At 35.1% G+C, this 15802-nt stretch overlaps 1 protein-coding gene across 1 annotated transcript; it reads left to right on the forward strand.

Moving 5' to 3' along the window:
- Positions 1–2264: 2264 nt before the first annotated feature.
- Positions 2265–13813, forward strand: LOC147079370 (DENN domain-containing protein 1B-like). The gene is made up of 12 exons (XM_085940234.1): positions 2265–2445; positions 2540–2698; positions 3179–3316; positions 3467–3635; positions 6128–6385; positions 6675–6776; positions 7133–7245; positions 7488–7596; positions 7714–7857; positions 10780–10850; positions 11247–11493; positions 11832–13813. Exons 1-12 carry the CDS (start codon positions 2429–2431, stop codon positions 11970–11972), a joined length of 1668 nt encoding a protein of 555 aa, XP_085796360.1. The 5' UTR covers positions 2265–2428; the 3' UTR covers positions 11973–13813.
- Positions 13814–15802: the final 1989 nt, after the last annotated feature.

Raw genomic sequence — 15802 nt, forward strand, 5'->3', positions numbered from 1 at the left:
ACATTGGAGCAATTATTTTGTCTTATATTTAAGACGGTCGTTGAGTCAATTAAAGACAATGAAATTTGCACTTGTGCTGCATTATATGAATACCTCTACGGATATGGGTTTACCGAGTGTTTATTTGAAACATTTTGTTAATTGTCGATTTATGATAATTTTTTGTTGAAACTTACCAAAAGTATTAAAAATCATTATGATCAAATATATTGTTTTATTTACGAGTATCCATATTATGTATTGTCTACAAACACACATAAACATACTTTTACAATTTATTAACCCATAGAGCTCGGCAGAAGAAATTTTCGTGTAGACTTTTATTATCGACTATTTTATACCACATTATTTTATATGATCAAGGCATATTTGTCTTTCCTATTCAGGTCATAGTTATTTACCTCTTTTGCATTAGCAACAGCTAAGCTGAGAGTCAAACAATTACACAAACACACGCATCTTTCTTCTTCGGCCACATCATCGGGTTGCTGGCAGAAATCGGTAACTAACATTTCGCCGTTTGTGAGATATTGCGATTTGAAAGTTTGAAGTTCATCCCAAATCAATCAATAAAAGAACACGACGAGTGAAATATTAAAAAAAAATCTTCGTTTTATTCCTTAAATGTATTTATTTATAAAAAGTATATACCTATATCACCTTTTTACCATACATTTCAACAAGAAATAAAAATTTGGTTGTACTTACCAACTCTTACTTGATACTAATTCTACCTGCCAACTTTTGCTTGTTAGTAATTGTACTAAAAAGTAACTAACTGTGCATACTTATTCACTCCCGCATCATAGTAATTGACATTAATTTTCAGCCATTTGACTGTTTGACCGTTCTCATCTTTATTCCGATTTTTAATAATATTTTTGGATAATCCAGATAAGTCTAACATATCAGAATATGTGAGTGGTTGTACATCGAACGGCTTAGCATTCTTTCGATTTCTTGAGGATCAATAATTACAGTTTTATACCACATTATTTTATATGATCAAGGCATATTTGTCTTTCCTATTCAGGTCATAGTTATTTACCTCTGTTGCATTAGCAACATCAGGACAGGTGCTATTACACAAGACGTTGGTTTTCTTCGCGTTGATTTTCAAACCAACGCGAGAGGAGTTGTTATGCAACCTGTCGATTGTCTCTTGAATGCCCTCGGTTGAGTTGTCGAATAAGACAGCGTATTCCAGGTCGCACAGCTTCACTGTGGGGGTAACAGGTATGCCTCGGTCGGGTGGTATTGACTTCCGTAGTATGAAGTCAAAGAGAAACGGTGCAAGGACACAACCCTGTCCGACTCCGGTCGTGACCCCGAACCATTCCGTGACAGTGTCTCCAATTCTGACACAGCATTCGCTATTCTCGTGCAGACTTTTGATTATGGCAATGATCTTGGGAGGGATCCCGTTTGCTCCCAGTATCATCCAGAGGGAGGGGCGGTGCGGACTGTCGAAAGCCTTCACATAATCCACAAAGCAGCAAGCCATCGGACTGTTCAGCTCATGGCTCTGCTGGAGAAACATCGAAGGTTGTGGATTTGGTCTGCACGCGCTCGATCAGGTAGAAACTCGGCCTGGTTTTTCCTGAGGACGTGGAATATCGGGTCCCTTATTCTTATCCAGAGGATGTTTGCCAAAATCTTTCCCGGAACACTGAGTAGCGTAATGCCTCGGTAATTGTCGCAGCTCAGAGGGTCACCTTTTTATGAAGTGTGATGATTTCACCGTTCACCCAGTCCCTTGGACAGCGTTAAGTTAGTTAGCTTAGGTTTTCATTCTTGAATTTTGCTAAAATCAGCTATGAAAATTGAATTAATCTTACTATTGAATCTAATAAAATTGGAGACCATATGGTATACGGTCATCTCTTTCCGATAAGAAAGCTCACAGCGAACTGTATTGGATTGCAAATAATATTCAATAAATTAAAATATGCGATTACATTAAGTGAAAAATAATATTATCATTTATACTTGAACATTTTCATGATCAAAATGTTCGTGTAATATTGATAATATATTTTTTATTATAATATTGTAATCAATTCGATGTAATATTTAAAATCGTGTGTTCTTAATATATTCCACATTGGATTTAATTTAAATTATAACCTATACGATTTTATTTATTACAGCGAAATTATAAAAATATAATATTATTATCATTAATACTTGAATTTTTTACGTTCAGCCAGTGATTTCACTTTCTACGTTGGCATCCGTGTGGCGGCCATTGTAAATTCGTCGGTGGTGGGGTGACGCTTGACACTTGATATTAGGAATAGGTTAGGAAATTTGACGTTATTGTGAAATAACATTGTAGTCGACCGTTTTATTACATTATTTTACATTGGTTTGGTGATAATTGCTGAGAAAATTGTGAACATTGTATTGTGAGCCACATATCTTCAGTATGGGTTCGCGTAAAAGGTGATTATTTATCCAATAAAAGTGCGTAACGTGAACGATAATATCTGCCGCTAGACCGCATACTTCATAATCATTTATTTCCTTTAATTTTCAGAGAAGTCGTCCATAGGTACTTCGAATATTATTGCGAGATTGCTCCGCCGTCATCTCAGACTTCGGAGCCCACAATTGTGTATAAATTTCCAACCTCCAGCGAAAATGATGATCTCGTGAAAAGTGCGGTTAAGTTTGTCTTCCCTTTCGAATTTGAAAGGTAAATAAATACTTTTATCGTGGATTATCTTATTCGATACGATCGTGAATCGGTGTTTTCTGCAATCGAATGTTTGAAAGTATAATATTATTATATCGTTATTCTATTAATTTCAAATACATACCGGGATGTCAATCTCGAAGATTTAAATGGCCAATTTAGCGTTGATCAGAGTCATGTCGGTACATATTGTATTTTATTAAAGGTAAACATGCATAACGATTGAAAAAATACTGCACTTTATCACTATAATATGTATGATTGCTGTGTTTCTTTCATGCATAATGTTGTTTTTGAATTCCGTCATTGAACATAACCTCACTTTTTGGTTTGTTTTTTTTAAATACTTTGGGATGAGTTTCATGTATGTACCTGTTCATGTGTTTTGTATTGCATTGGGTTTTCCTTGCTTCTGCATAGGCCACATAATATGAAGGTTTATGATTTGTGTGTATCAATATTTTAATTACAAATTTTCAGGAATCTCATACAGCATTTCTCCTTCGTTCTAACGGACGCGGATGCCAAATTTACATATGGATATTGCAGGCACGATCCGCACGTCGACAATGCCACAGTATTCCTCTCGTATATCGAAAATCATGATGAGTTTTACAAGTAAGTTCACTTCACACCATGATTATTTCAGAAGCCGTTATAAATCTAAACTTCTGTGTCCTACTTTGATATATGAATGTTTTGTTACTGTTGAATTTATTAATGATTTACCTATTGAAATATTTGCATTATTTGTATTATTCTTTTCAGGTATTTGGATGTGATTGCTTCGAGGAATGGCTCGGACCCCGCCGATTTGGCTACACCTAGCAGGGAATACGAAGGAGAAACATTTCAGCTCAATCACTACCTGAGGGAGATCCGGGCCACAGCCGTTGATAATTATATACCACATGAACTCCCTCGCATTCCGGGAAATGTGAGAACGTTAATTATTACCATAAGGTAAATGTACCAATTTCCGTCACTGCTCCAATTATCGGCAATTTTAGAAGAAATTCAAAAAAATAAGAATGGCAAGACTTCTATGGTTGTAAAAATGTGTTATCCGAAATCCACATTTCGTATGCGATAGAAAGATACAAAGTTTTTGTTAAATGTTTGTAAGTACTTCGTGAAATTTGATAGTTTTCTGCCATATGTCGAGTGATTTAGACCTACTGTGATATTTGAGACAAAAGCTTGACAAGTAAGTAAACATTTCGAATATTTAGTGTTAAGCATTTTAAAACGTTTTTTAAACTGAATTATTAAATGTATGGTTATATTTTAATATTTAAATTGTTTTTTTGCCGAAATTGTAAAATATTTTATGTGTTTAGCGGTTAGTTTATCTAAAAATCAAGTAAATTTTGCTGCCGGTAATTGGCACCGATACGATTTGCATTTGTTCTTATTATCGGCACAAAGCCGATAATAGGGACATGCAAACAAACTTTTAAAAGCACATTATTGTTGGATAGAAATTAAATAATTTAATATTTTAAAATCTTTTTAAATTATTTAAATATTAATTAATCGCCTGGCTAATTTTCGGCACACCAAATTTATATCAGGAGAATCAGAAATAATCTTTTAAAATTGAATAATAACTTTAAAAATTTGGTGTGCCGTTAATTAGCACATAGTGTGCCGGTAATAAGAGATATCGATCATTATGCAAAAATATTAAATACTGTTATTAAATTATTTTTGATTACACAAGTAGCAGATATTTTAGGAAGAAATACTGTTCCTTCTTAATTTAAAACTTTTTAAAATAAAATCTAAATTATAGTTTACTTTATAAAATACGATTACAATGTATGCCGATAATAAGCATGAATGGTGCCGATAATTGGAACATTTTTATTTTAATGATGAAGAAGGTGCGAAAATTATACAGCCGGCAGCCGCTTTAAAATAAAATTCTTTAATATTCTATAAACAATAATAAAAATGTCAAGTGAACTCATTAAGTCAATTAGTGAAATAGTCCTGTCAAACAAAGGGTCACTGTATTCATTATTGTCAGCTTAATCTAAACATTCAGTTGTTATCAACTTAAATTTGAAAAGAAAAGAAACTCATTGTTTATTTAAATACATAATATTAAAAACGTAATTCTGTCAGTGATAAAAAAATGTCACAATATAGTTAAGCACTTAATAATTACGAAATTTCGTGAATAAATATTTTTTTTTCACTGAAAACCATTTAATAGCTATGTGCTAAGATTACCTTGTAAAACAACATGTTTTTCACATTAATAAAATAATGGATTCTGAATTTACATGAATGACAAGTAAATGAACCCTTGATTGACATCCACTGCAATTTGTGTCATAGTACATTTGGAGTTTTTGGGTATTTCCACAACTTAAACTTTGGGTTTTGCCTCCATCAGTAAATTTGCAGGTTTTTGCCTACTTAATTGCAGTCATTAAATTTATTACTTTCCAAGAAAATAAGTATTTTGCTATTATTTATTTCGATTTATATGGATAAAAATGGCCTTTGGGACCAAATTCCATTTCGAATTACGAAATAACGAATATTTCGATTTTTTTGTATGAAAAATGATTCTTGGGGGTTAAAATTGAATTGATTTATCGATTTTTGAATTATCGAGGTTCTACTGTATATATTATATTGTAGCAAAATATGAATGAAGAAAAATACAAATGTTACTTACAAAGTAATTGTTGTACCTACATTTTTTAAACTTATGTTTTCAGTTAAGTTTTTTTAACTTTATAGAAATGTCCTGTATAAGTTTAGTTGTGCCGATAATACGAACATAAGGTGCCGGAAATTAGTACCTAAATTTAATTCAGGTGCCGATAATAGGATCAATTGTCCTTATGTTGTTAAAACATAAAAAAAATAATAATTAACTTAAAATATTGTTGATATTGAACTTTTTTATTGTTAACAATATTTGTAAATATAAATACAAAAAAAGAAATATACAAATATATTTAAGCTGAGCCTATTATTTTGATCTCATGACCACATTTTCCTTCTGGTGCCGATAATTGGTACATTTACCTTATTGTGATGTCACTGACTGTGATTACTGGTTAATTAATATTTATCTTGGCGAAATTGCATCTGCGATATTTCATCATTAATGTTCTTGTCTCTAAATATAGCGTTAGCGATTATATTGACATGGACTCGTGAATTAAATTATTACTGTATTGGCTCCTGTATGGTTTATGATTGTTGATTATATCAAATATCATAAATTTTCGCAAAAAATATATGAGAAATAATTGAATATGAGCGCATGTTCATGTTTATCATGACCGTTTGATTATTTTATTGCATTACGATTAACGATGCGAGTTGTATTTATGTTATTATACGATTCCCTTGGATGTTATTAACATTCACTGTACCTTCGGAAATTCCTTTAATTCTTAACAGCGAAACCTGACAGACTACTTCGATGCGGTGGATTCGCGAGCCATGGTCGGGATGCTGGGAGCTCTTCTCCACGAGCGACGTATCATTGTGAAGTCGAAGAATCCAACTCGCCTCTCGGCTTGCGTTCAGGCAGCGAATGATCTTCTATATCCCCTTGTTTGGCAGCACATTTTTATTCCTATCCTGCCCGAGTCTTTGGTCGATTATCTTTCGGCCCCCATGCCGTTCCTCATTGGCGTTTCGGAAGCCATGTACTCGGTACGTATGTAATTTAATTACTCGTGTATACATCTGTCCAAAGCGTTTATTAATTAATTACATTAGGTTTATCTTATTTGAATAACGTGTAACCTCACTCTGTACGTAGCTAAATAATTAATTTATTAATCGGTAGTATGTTCGGAAAACATTTTATAATATCTTTTACTGTCTTTATCTCGTTAGAATTCATTCAGAAAGGCATTTATTTTTTTGCGGTTAATATTCGTAATAGATAAAATTACTTTATAAAATGTTTTCTATACCATTTTTACTGTATACTTTCCAGTGGTTGTCGCCGCTTGAAATTGGCGAAGTTGTCTTGCTGGATGCTGATAGGAGTATCTTTATAACACCGTTTGATGATCTGTCTTTGCTGCCAGTTGATATGGTGAGTTCTCCTCAATGTGGCGTACAAACGCAATCCGATGGAAAACGTGTGGTATTCTCATTTAATCTGTCGCATCAGGAGGAAACTCGCCCTCTCCGACCTGATGAAATACCAATAGTTATTCTACTTTTCATCATCTTTGGAATTAAATTTCGTGGCAATCGATTTATTGTAGTATCAACACTTTCTCGTAGAGCCCTACTTGCCTATATGGATGAATTTTATTCACATGCTGCCTATTCTTGAATCTTGAGACCAATTTCATCAGATTGCTTCAGGAGCTCGTCTTGTACTTCATGATAGCATTATATGATTTCCTATTTTTATGTTTAAATATATTATGGTTTGGTTTCTAGCAATTTTCATTGCACCGCAGCATCAAGCTTCCGGAGCCTGGAGAAGATACAGTCTCGAGAGCTTTTCTGAAGACTATTGTGCAAATCATCGGAGGATACAAAGCTTCCATCAAGTGAATATGATTTTTTTTTTAAATGTCATTATCAGTTCTTTACATAGTTAAATCTCTATCTGAATAGGAAATTTTATGCATAAATCTGTCGATTCAGTGTGCTATTATGATATTTTCCCGAGAGTTTGAGCGAACGGCCGATTGTCGTCAAAGATACTCTTGCGATGCCTCCAAATATTGCATAACACATCTTCCGTTTCTTATTCAGTCTGAAGTTGTATACCTTTTCCATTGTTTTTCAGGTATAATGAAGGAAATTTAATCTTCGACGGAGATCTTTTCGTCCGCGGTTCCAAGAATTCTACCCGCAATTTCAGAAAACAACTGTTAATGACGCAAAAATTCCAACAGGTATTATTATAATAAATATATATTTTACTTCTGTCTGGAATTGGTCCATTGTTTTTTGTATACTAAAAATTAGGGCCGTTCCACTTGTGTTCACACATTCTGTATTTTGATTTTCAGTTTATCGATGAGCGTCTGGCCCGTATCGTCGATGGCAACACTCACTCCGATGAATTCGAATATGAATACGCCATTTGGGAGTCCGCACAGAACTTGTCCGGTGGCAAACGACTATCAGCGGCCGTAGACACAGCGGTAGAATCGGTAAGTTTGCAAATGCCAATGCTTTTTATAAGTTAATCCGCACGTGTTCAGTACATTAATGCATCACTTTCCACAGAGACTTTCAATACTCGATGATTAACCTGGCACTCGCGGCCTATTGTAGTATGACGAATTCACTCTCCGCGGTGACGGTTTTTGTTTAATTTAACTTCTGTGTTTCATAATAAAAATGGCAATAAAAAATGAGTTTTATGGCTCTTTAGGCGCCTAGACATGTTCAGATTATTTTACAACATTAAAAAACCGTAATAAATCAGTCATAATGTCAAAAATATCCGAAGAAATTAATTCTATACAAAGACTCACCATTTATAAGATTTCCGCCATTTTGTTTTATGTATATGGAGCACTGCAAGGCTTGCATTTTGTTATTCGTCACGCTCGTGCTTGACGCGAGTATAGAAACACTTCACAAATGGTAATAAAATCACACATAATGTTTTTTCCCTGAGTAGGGTCGTAAAAATAGCACAATAATTTTAGACTAAACAAACTTTTAGGCAGACACTTAAACAGCTATTAAATATTATTACTGAGTTACATATTTATTTTTACTTTACACATTTAAAATTGTTTTGAAGAGTGGTAGATTTTATAACACGGACTGAGACATAAAGCCACATTGCAAATACAACACATATATCTAGATAGAGATGTTTTTTTTTTATTAATTTTTGAATTTCCGCACACATGACAGCGTCTTCTGGGCTTTTTATTATTTGCCGTGGGCGGAATGTGTTGCGGCAAATGATCTGTTAAAGTTCTAGGCAACAACCTCAATGGATTTTCACTAGTCGATGGTCTGGGTTGTGGAGTTTTCGTGATTTTCACAGCGTACTTAGCTACTAATTGTTTTATCACGACTAACTGAAATTCTCCTAAAGTTTTTTTACTACCAGTAACAGATTTATACATATAGAACGCATTTAATAAATAGAGGTCAATCATGTGAAATGCTACTTTTTTGTACCATTTCACAGATTTCCTCATGCACGACAAGCTGCTGAGCATCATGTCGGCCTTGTTGACAGTCCCCATATTTTTATTATACTCTAAGATGCACTTTGGCTTCATAATGGGTTCTCCGGTTCTAAAATTAGTTTTACCGGTTGGACCGAAGGAGTCATCGTGCATGGTTGTAAGCATGTGGACATCTCTTCTGTCACACCATTTGAGAGCCAACAATGGGCTGTTTGACTTTACCTCTGTCTCCCCCTTTTTCAGCTTTTTGAAGCATGGCATTTCTTTGCGATTCTTACGTACAGTCCCACAAGCATTGGTTTTATTTTCATGGAGGTGTTTGAATAACTGTGGACCGGTGTACCAGTTATCGCACCACAACGAATGCCCTTTGCCCAGATACTCGGTCAGCAGCGTTGTCACAACAGCTCCGGAAATTCCAAAGTTTTGGCTATCCACTATGTCTGTCCCGTCACCACAATAAATAATAAAATCTAAAATATAACCCGTCATAACGTCACACAGCACGAACATTTTGATACCGAAACGATGACGCTTCGATGGAATGAATTGTTTAAAAATAAGTCTCCCTTTAAAAACAATAATGCTCTCATCGATACAGAGATTTTGATGCGGAATCATCGTGTCTTTGAAAATTTTGCGTGTATGCTCTAAAAGTAACCTAATTTTATTTAGTCTATCTGAGGTAACACTTGTTGGATCGGAAAAATGGAGCATTTGGAGCAATAACTCATATCGGTCTCTAGGCATCGTCTGACCGAAAATGGGTGCACTTAAAAAACAATCCGTACTCCAGTGTTCTTCTAGTGACAAATGTTTGTTTCGTGTCATGAGCATTGACACCGCAAAAAATACATATAATTCTGATACAGTTGTATCGATCCAATTATGAGAACGTGATTTTGGTCCAAGTTCTTGAGTGTTATACTGGTAGTGGAAAAAAATGTTTGTTTGTTGGACTACCTTCAACATTATATCACGGTTTAAAAAATGTTCAAAAAAAGACACTCAGGCGAAGTCTCAGTCAAATCGCTGTTTGCTATGCCGGATTGAAAATCATCAAACTCATATACGATCGGAACATGGGGTCCAGATGTCCATGTTCTCAAGTGTTCAATTGGCTCTTCTGATATATCTACATCACTGAGGTCAGATGGTTCCAATTCTTCTTCAGACATTTCGTAATCGGAGTCCAATTCCTCACTTAAACCAGCCATATTGAAGTTTGAAAAAAGTTCTCAACCAAACACTCACACCGTAACAAAGGTAAAATAGTCCAAAAAAATATAGTCAAAACACTTTATAACAGTTTAATACACATGAATGGTATAGTTAAAAACACATAAACAATAACACAGACAAAATATTATAATAAAATTCACACAATACAATAGATCGCGTAAAATACGTAATATTTTGTACGGAAAAACGACAAGAGCGATTCCTTGTACAGTCCTCTCACAACAGTGATATTACGCATACTGCGCAAACGCAGTAAAGTGGCACGATGTTTCAAACCAAAATTAAATGAGCGTAGATTGACGGCCTGTCGAAGGCATGTCAAACATCTTAGTTTTAGTATTGTAACACAATTTATTTGACAATATTACATATATGTCACCGTTGGTAATGAAATAAGGCAAATTATGGTAGAGATTTCAAAATCATGCGTCATGTATATTCTACATAATCGACCGGCGCATTTTTGCGTACAACATTGGCGACAGAAGCGCTGTAGCCCCGTAGTTTTGCGAAATTTCGCGTACTACACTCGTGACAGAAGCGGGCGCCGGGTTAACTATGCGTGGCTAATGTGATTCTAATCTGATAGATTCAGTCTGCGAGTCCGGTGCACGCTGAAACTAATAATTCTACTGCGATTGTTTGGTAATTAATGTTTAAATGAATTTCGTTTTATAGGTTCGCCAAGGCGGTCGTGAGGTCATGCAAGCCATCCAATCCAAATTAAGAATGAAGAAGAATACAACCAGGTAATTGATATCACACTTTACAATCAAATATGCAATCATAATATCAATGTAAAATCGATGTTAAATCAATATCGCAAAATGCCAAGATCCACACTGATCATGAAGAGGTCGACATCCAGGTAGTTGATTGTGATCAATACACTTTACAGCAGACACGGGCAATATCCTTGAGATAACCCCACCCCACTGAGAGGACAGGAATGTTTTCCAATAAAACTATTTCGAGTCATATATACATCTAATTACACCTACTGACCTCTTCACTTTAACGTCTGACAAGCGGGAAACTAGTGAAAAATGGGTGATAGCAATAATTACGGATGTTGCGGGCTAATTTATAAAAATACAACAGATTAACATCAATTCACAGAGATAAATTTATATCTTTCTTTGCAGACCATCTTCTCGCCTCTCTGAGAATGTCGATTTCGATGCCTTGAATACCTTCCAGATGCTTGACTTTCCCGGAACGTCATCCAATCCAGATGTCACCCAATCGCTGGATGTTCAGGGAGCATCTTCGGACTCCTTGACACACTCACTGGATTTTGCCACAATTTTCACACAGAATTCTCCTAACTCAAGTCTTGGATTGTCATGTGGGTCTTCGCCTCTGCGGCTTTCTCCCCAACCCGTGCCAATGGTAAATATTATAATATATTATCTATTAATTTTAGTCATAATCGAAAATGTTGAAAACAAACATTCTTCTATAGAGATGGAGCCTAAATGTATGAAATTGAAGCAAAAATTGGACCTCTGGTCTACTGATGCAGGTGACTTCGCATACTGAAAAGTCCACCCACCGATTTATGTTTTAATTTGAATATAGAAAAGCATGTTTTCTGAAATTTGCAATTGCCCTAATGTCAATTAAAAGATATTCCGCTTCAAAATTTTGCAGTGCAACACTTCATCTAGAATATTATTTTTGCCAGATCTATAGAAATGTCTTAACACTTCATACTCTTCGGTTTGCAGCCCAGCAGAGAGGCCTCGAATCTCACCCGAGATGATGATCAGTCCACACCTGCGAGGCAGCGAGATACAGACCTTTTGAGAAAGTACGGAATAGAATTTGACAAATTGAAAATATCCCGCGACGACCACCACTTCGATTAGACCCATCGCACACTTCAGAATGAAATCGGCTCACATGATCTTTAACAATTCCAGTGATTTATGATTAATTTCCTATTACTGATTTTAAGATGTTTGTTTTTATTATTCCAGTGTTAAGTTGCCAATGTGTTGTTATATTTAATATTCCCGGAGCGTTTGTTCCTTACTGAAACTGCAGTCACTATGTTTTCTGCCGGAAGATTTTTTGTCTTTGAACGGTATTTCTAATTTGTTTCAGAATATTAAAAAAATGGGAATTTGTTCTATTTATTATGTAGTTGTAGGTCTCGTAAGAAAATGACTGATATGTAAATTCACAAATTAGCAAATATGTCTGCTTCGATTTCGGTCGACAGTGCAGCTTTTTGTCTTATTCAAGCTATACCAGCTAACAAAGTATTGTTTAAGTACTTACATAAAAAGATTCAAATTCATATTATATTTACATTTTTCGAGATTATTTATTTACAGTTATTTAATAATTATTATAACCAAAGTTTATATGATATAGGGGTGAAAAGAAATTAAAAGCACAAATAAGACTGTACGGCTGTGATTTAGGAACTTGGTAAAATATGAAATATTTAAGGATTTCAGGCAACTTTCGGGCATTTCTAACTGAATTCTGAAATTGTAGAAAATTTAAATAATATTACCCCCACGATTTTTATAAATACTACTTAATATTAGGCCGCAACACGGCTTACACGATCTCCCGATATTCTATTGATTTCTGATGAATTCCATTCTAATTTATAATTTATTATATTATGTTGTATTGTATACAAGAATCTTTGCTCAATATTATAATGAATTTGTTATTGTTATTATTGGATTTCCAAACATGGTGTTGAAATTATCAATATTTGTAGAAACTATAGTCACTATGCTATAGCTATAGGTATTTCTGCTCGGAAATTTTTTGTTTCTGAACGGTGTACTAATTTGTTTTGAAGTAAAAAATAGGAATTCAATCAATATACATACCTACGTGGTGAGTTTAAGAATGTTGATCTTGTTCTATTAATTAATGCATTTTGCATACTATACTATACAACTCTTTTTCCAATGAAGTGCCATAATGTAATTATTATAGATCTCGATAGAGAACGAAGGACTGATAATGTATCAATGAAAAAATTAATATAAGTACATTGTATTAGGTAGCCAGTAAATAAACGTACTTCCATTTCCAAGATATATTATTAAATTTATTTATATTCAGTTATTCTTATTTAATCTATACCAAAGTAATGTTCATTTAGAAGAGTAACATTTAACGTTCTTTTCTCTTGTTGTGTTATTTAATATTAAATAATAATAATACTCACGTTTGATGACTGTGATTTAGTAACTTAGTAAAAAAATATAATTATGAACAAAACAATAAATTGAACTGATAGATTTAGAGAAATAGCAGTATTCTGCTATTTCTTGACGTGTCAATGCGACTGTTTTTGAGCTTCGTAAAATCAAATCACTAGAAATATTGATGCGTATTAGTATTTAATCATTACTATGTACATATAACCGATTAGTAAGACCTACGGGCTGCTATCTCACTCCTAATAATTATAAAACCTATCTAGTTTGTGTCGCTAGTCTGAGTTGCGATAAATAATAAAGAAATGGCTTCACATTGGAGCAATTATTTTGTCTTATATTTAAGACGGTCGTTGAGTCAATTAAAGACAATGAAATTTGCACTTGTGCTGCATTATATGAATACCTCTACGGATATGGGTTTACCGAGTGTTTATTTGAAACATTTTGTTAATTGTCGATTTATGATAATTTTTTGTTGAAACTTACCAAAAGTATTAAAAATCATTATGATCAAATATATTGTTTTATTTACGAGTATCCATATTATGTATTGTCTACAAACACACATAAACATACTTTTACAATTTATTAACCCATAGAGCTCGGCAGAAGAAATTTTCGTGTAGACTTTTATTATCGACTATTTTATACCACATTATTTTATATGATCAAGGCATATTTGTCTTTCCTATTCAGGTCATAGTTATTTACCTCTTTTGCATTAGCAACAGCTAAGCTGAGAGTCAAACAATTACACAAACACACGCATCTTTCTTCTTCGGCCACATCATCGGGTTGCTGGCAGAAATCGGTAACTAACATTTCGCCGTTTGTGAGATATTGCGATTTGAAAGTTTGAAGTTCATCCCAAATCAATCAATAAAAGAACACGACGAGTGAAATATTAAAAAAAAATCTTCGTTTTATTCCTTAAATGTATTTATTTATAAAAAGTATATACCTATATCACCTTTTTACCATACATTTCAACAAGAAATAAAAATTTGGTTGTACTTACCAACTCTTACTTGATACTAATTCTACCTGCCAACTTTTGCTTGTTAGTAATTGTACTAAAAAGTAACTAACTGTGCATACTTATTCACTCCCGCATCATAGTAATTGACATTAATTTTCAGCCATTTGACTGTTTGACCGTTCTCATCTTTATTCCGATTTTTAATAATATTTTTGGATAATCCAGATAAGTCTAACATATCAGAATATGTGAGTGGTTGTACATCGAACGGCTTAGCATTCTTTCGATTTCTTGAGGATCAATAATTACAGTTTTATACCACATTATTTTATATGATCAAGGCATATTTGTCTTTCCTATTCAGGTCATAGTTATTTACCTCTGTTGCATTAGCAACATCAGGACAGGTGCTATTACACAAGACGTTGGTTTTCTTCGCGTTGATTTTCAAACCAACGCGAGAGGAGTTGTTATGCAACCTGTCGATTGTCTCTTGAATGCCCTCGGTTGAGTTGTCGAATAAGACAGCGTATTCCAGGTCGCACAGCTTCACTGTGGGGGTAACAGGTATGCCTCGGTCGGGTGGTATTGACTTCCGTAGTATGAAGTCAAAGAGAAACGGTGCAAGGACACAACCCTGTCCGACTCCGGTCGTGACCCCGAACCATTCCGTGACAGTGTCTCCAATTCTGACACAGCATTCGCTATTCTCGTGCAGACTTTTGATTATGGCAATGATCTTGGGAGGGATCCCGTTTGCTCCCAGTATCATCCAGAGGGAGGGGCGGTGCGGACTGTCGAAAGCCTTCACATAATCCACAAAGCAGCAAGCCATCGGACTGTTCAGCTCATGGCTCTGCTGGAGAAACATCGAAGGTTGTGGATTTGGTCTGCACGCGCTCGATCAGGTAGAAACTAGGCCTGGTTTTTCCTGAGGACGTGGAATATCGGGTCCCTTATTCTCATCCAGAGGATGTTTGCCAAAATCTTTCCCGGAACACTGAGTAGCGTAATGCCTCGGTAATTGTCGCAGCTCAGAGGGTCACCTTTTTTATGAAGTGTGATGATTTCACCGTTCACCCAGTCCCCTGGACAGCGGTCTTCTTCCCACACCTTTGTCATCAGATGAAACATAGGGTGCAGGATTGGGCTCAGGCTGTACTTGAGGAATTCAGGATGAATCCCATCTTCCCCGGGTGCCTTTCCTCTTTTGAGCCTTTTCATAGCCGATTCTATCTCGGTGTGCATGGGCGTGCAATCGGAAATGTCGGTTGCTCGGGGAATGTCCAAAAGTAAAACTTCCGCAGATATGTCGAAGGGATCCAAAGGGGGTGGGCGGTTCAGCACTCCGCAAAAATGATTCTTCCAAATCTTCTTGACGCATTATGCTTCAGACTCTATTTATCCACTGGGGCCACGAATGCCGCAGACTTCACGGGTGATTCGGAAGAGTTTCCTGGTGTCATTTCTACTTGCTGCCTCCTCTGCCGACACATAAAATTGCGCTTATCCAACCGCTCGGATC

This window comes from Rhyacophila brunnea, unplaced genomic scaffold (assembly GCF_057557595.1).
Source record: "Rhyacophila brunnea isolate RB1 unplaced genomic scaffold, BYU_Rbru_1.0 scaffold_1, whole genome shotgun sequence".
NCBI lineage: Eukaryota > Metazoa > Arthropoda > Insecta > Trichoptera > Rhyacophilidae > Rhyacophila > Rhyacophila brunnea.

Coding starts and splice junctions, on each gene's coding strand:
- LOC147079370 (XM_085940234.1), top strand. Junction 6,386..6,674: donor TTTCGGAAGCCATGTACTCG/GTACGTATGTAA, acceptor TATACTTTCCAG/TGGTTGTCGCCGCTTGAAAT. Junction 6,777..7,132: donor CTTTGCTGCCAGTTGATATG/GTGAGTTCTCCT, acceptor TTTGGTTTCTAG/CAATTTTCATTGCACCGCAG.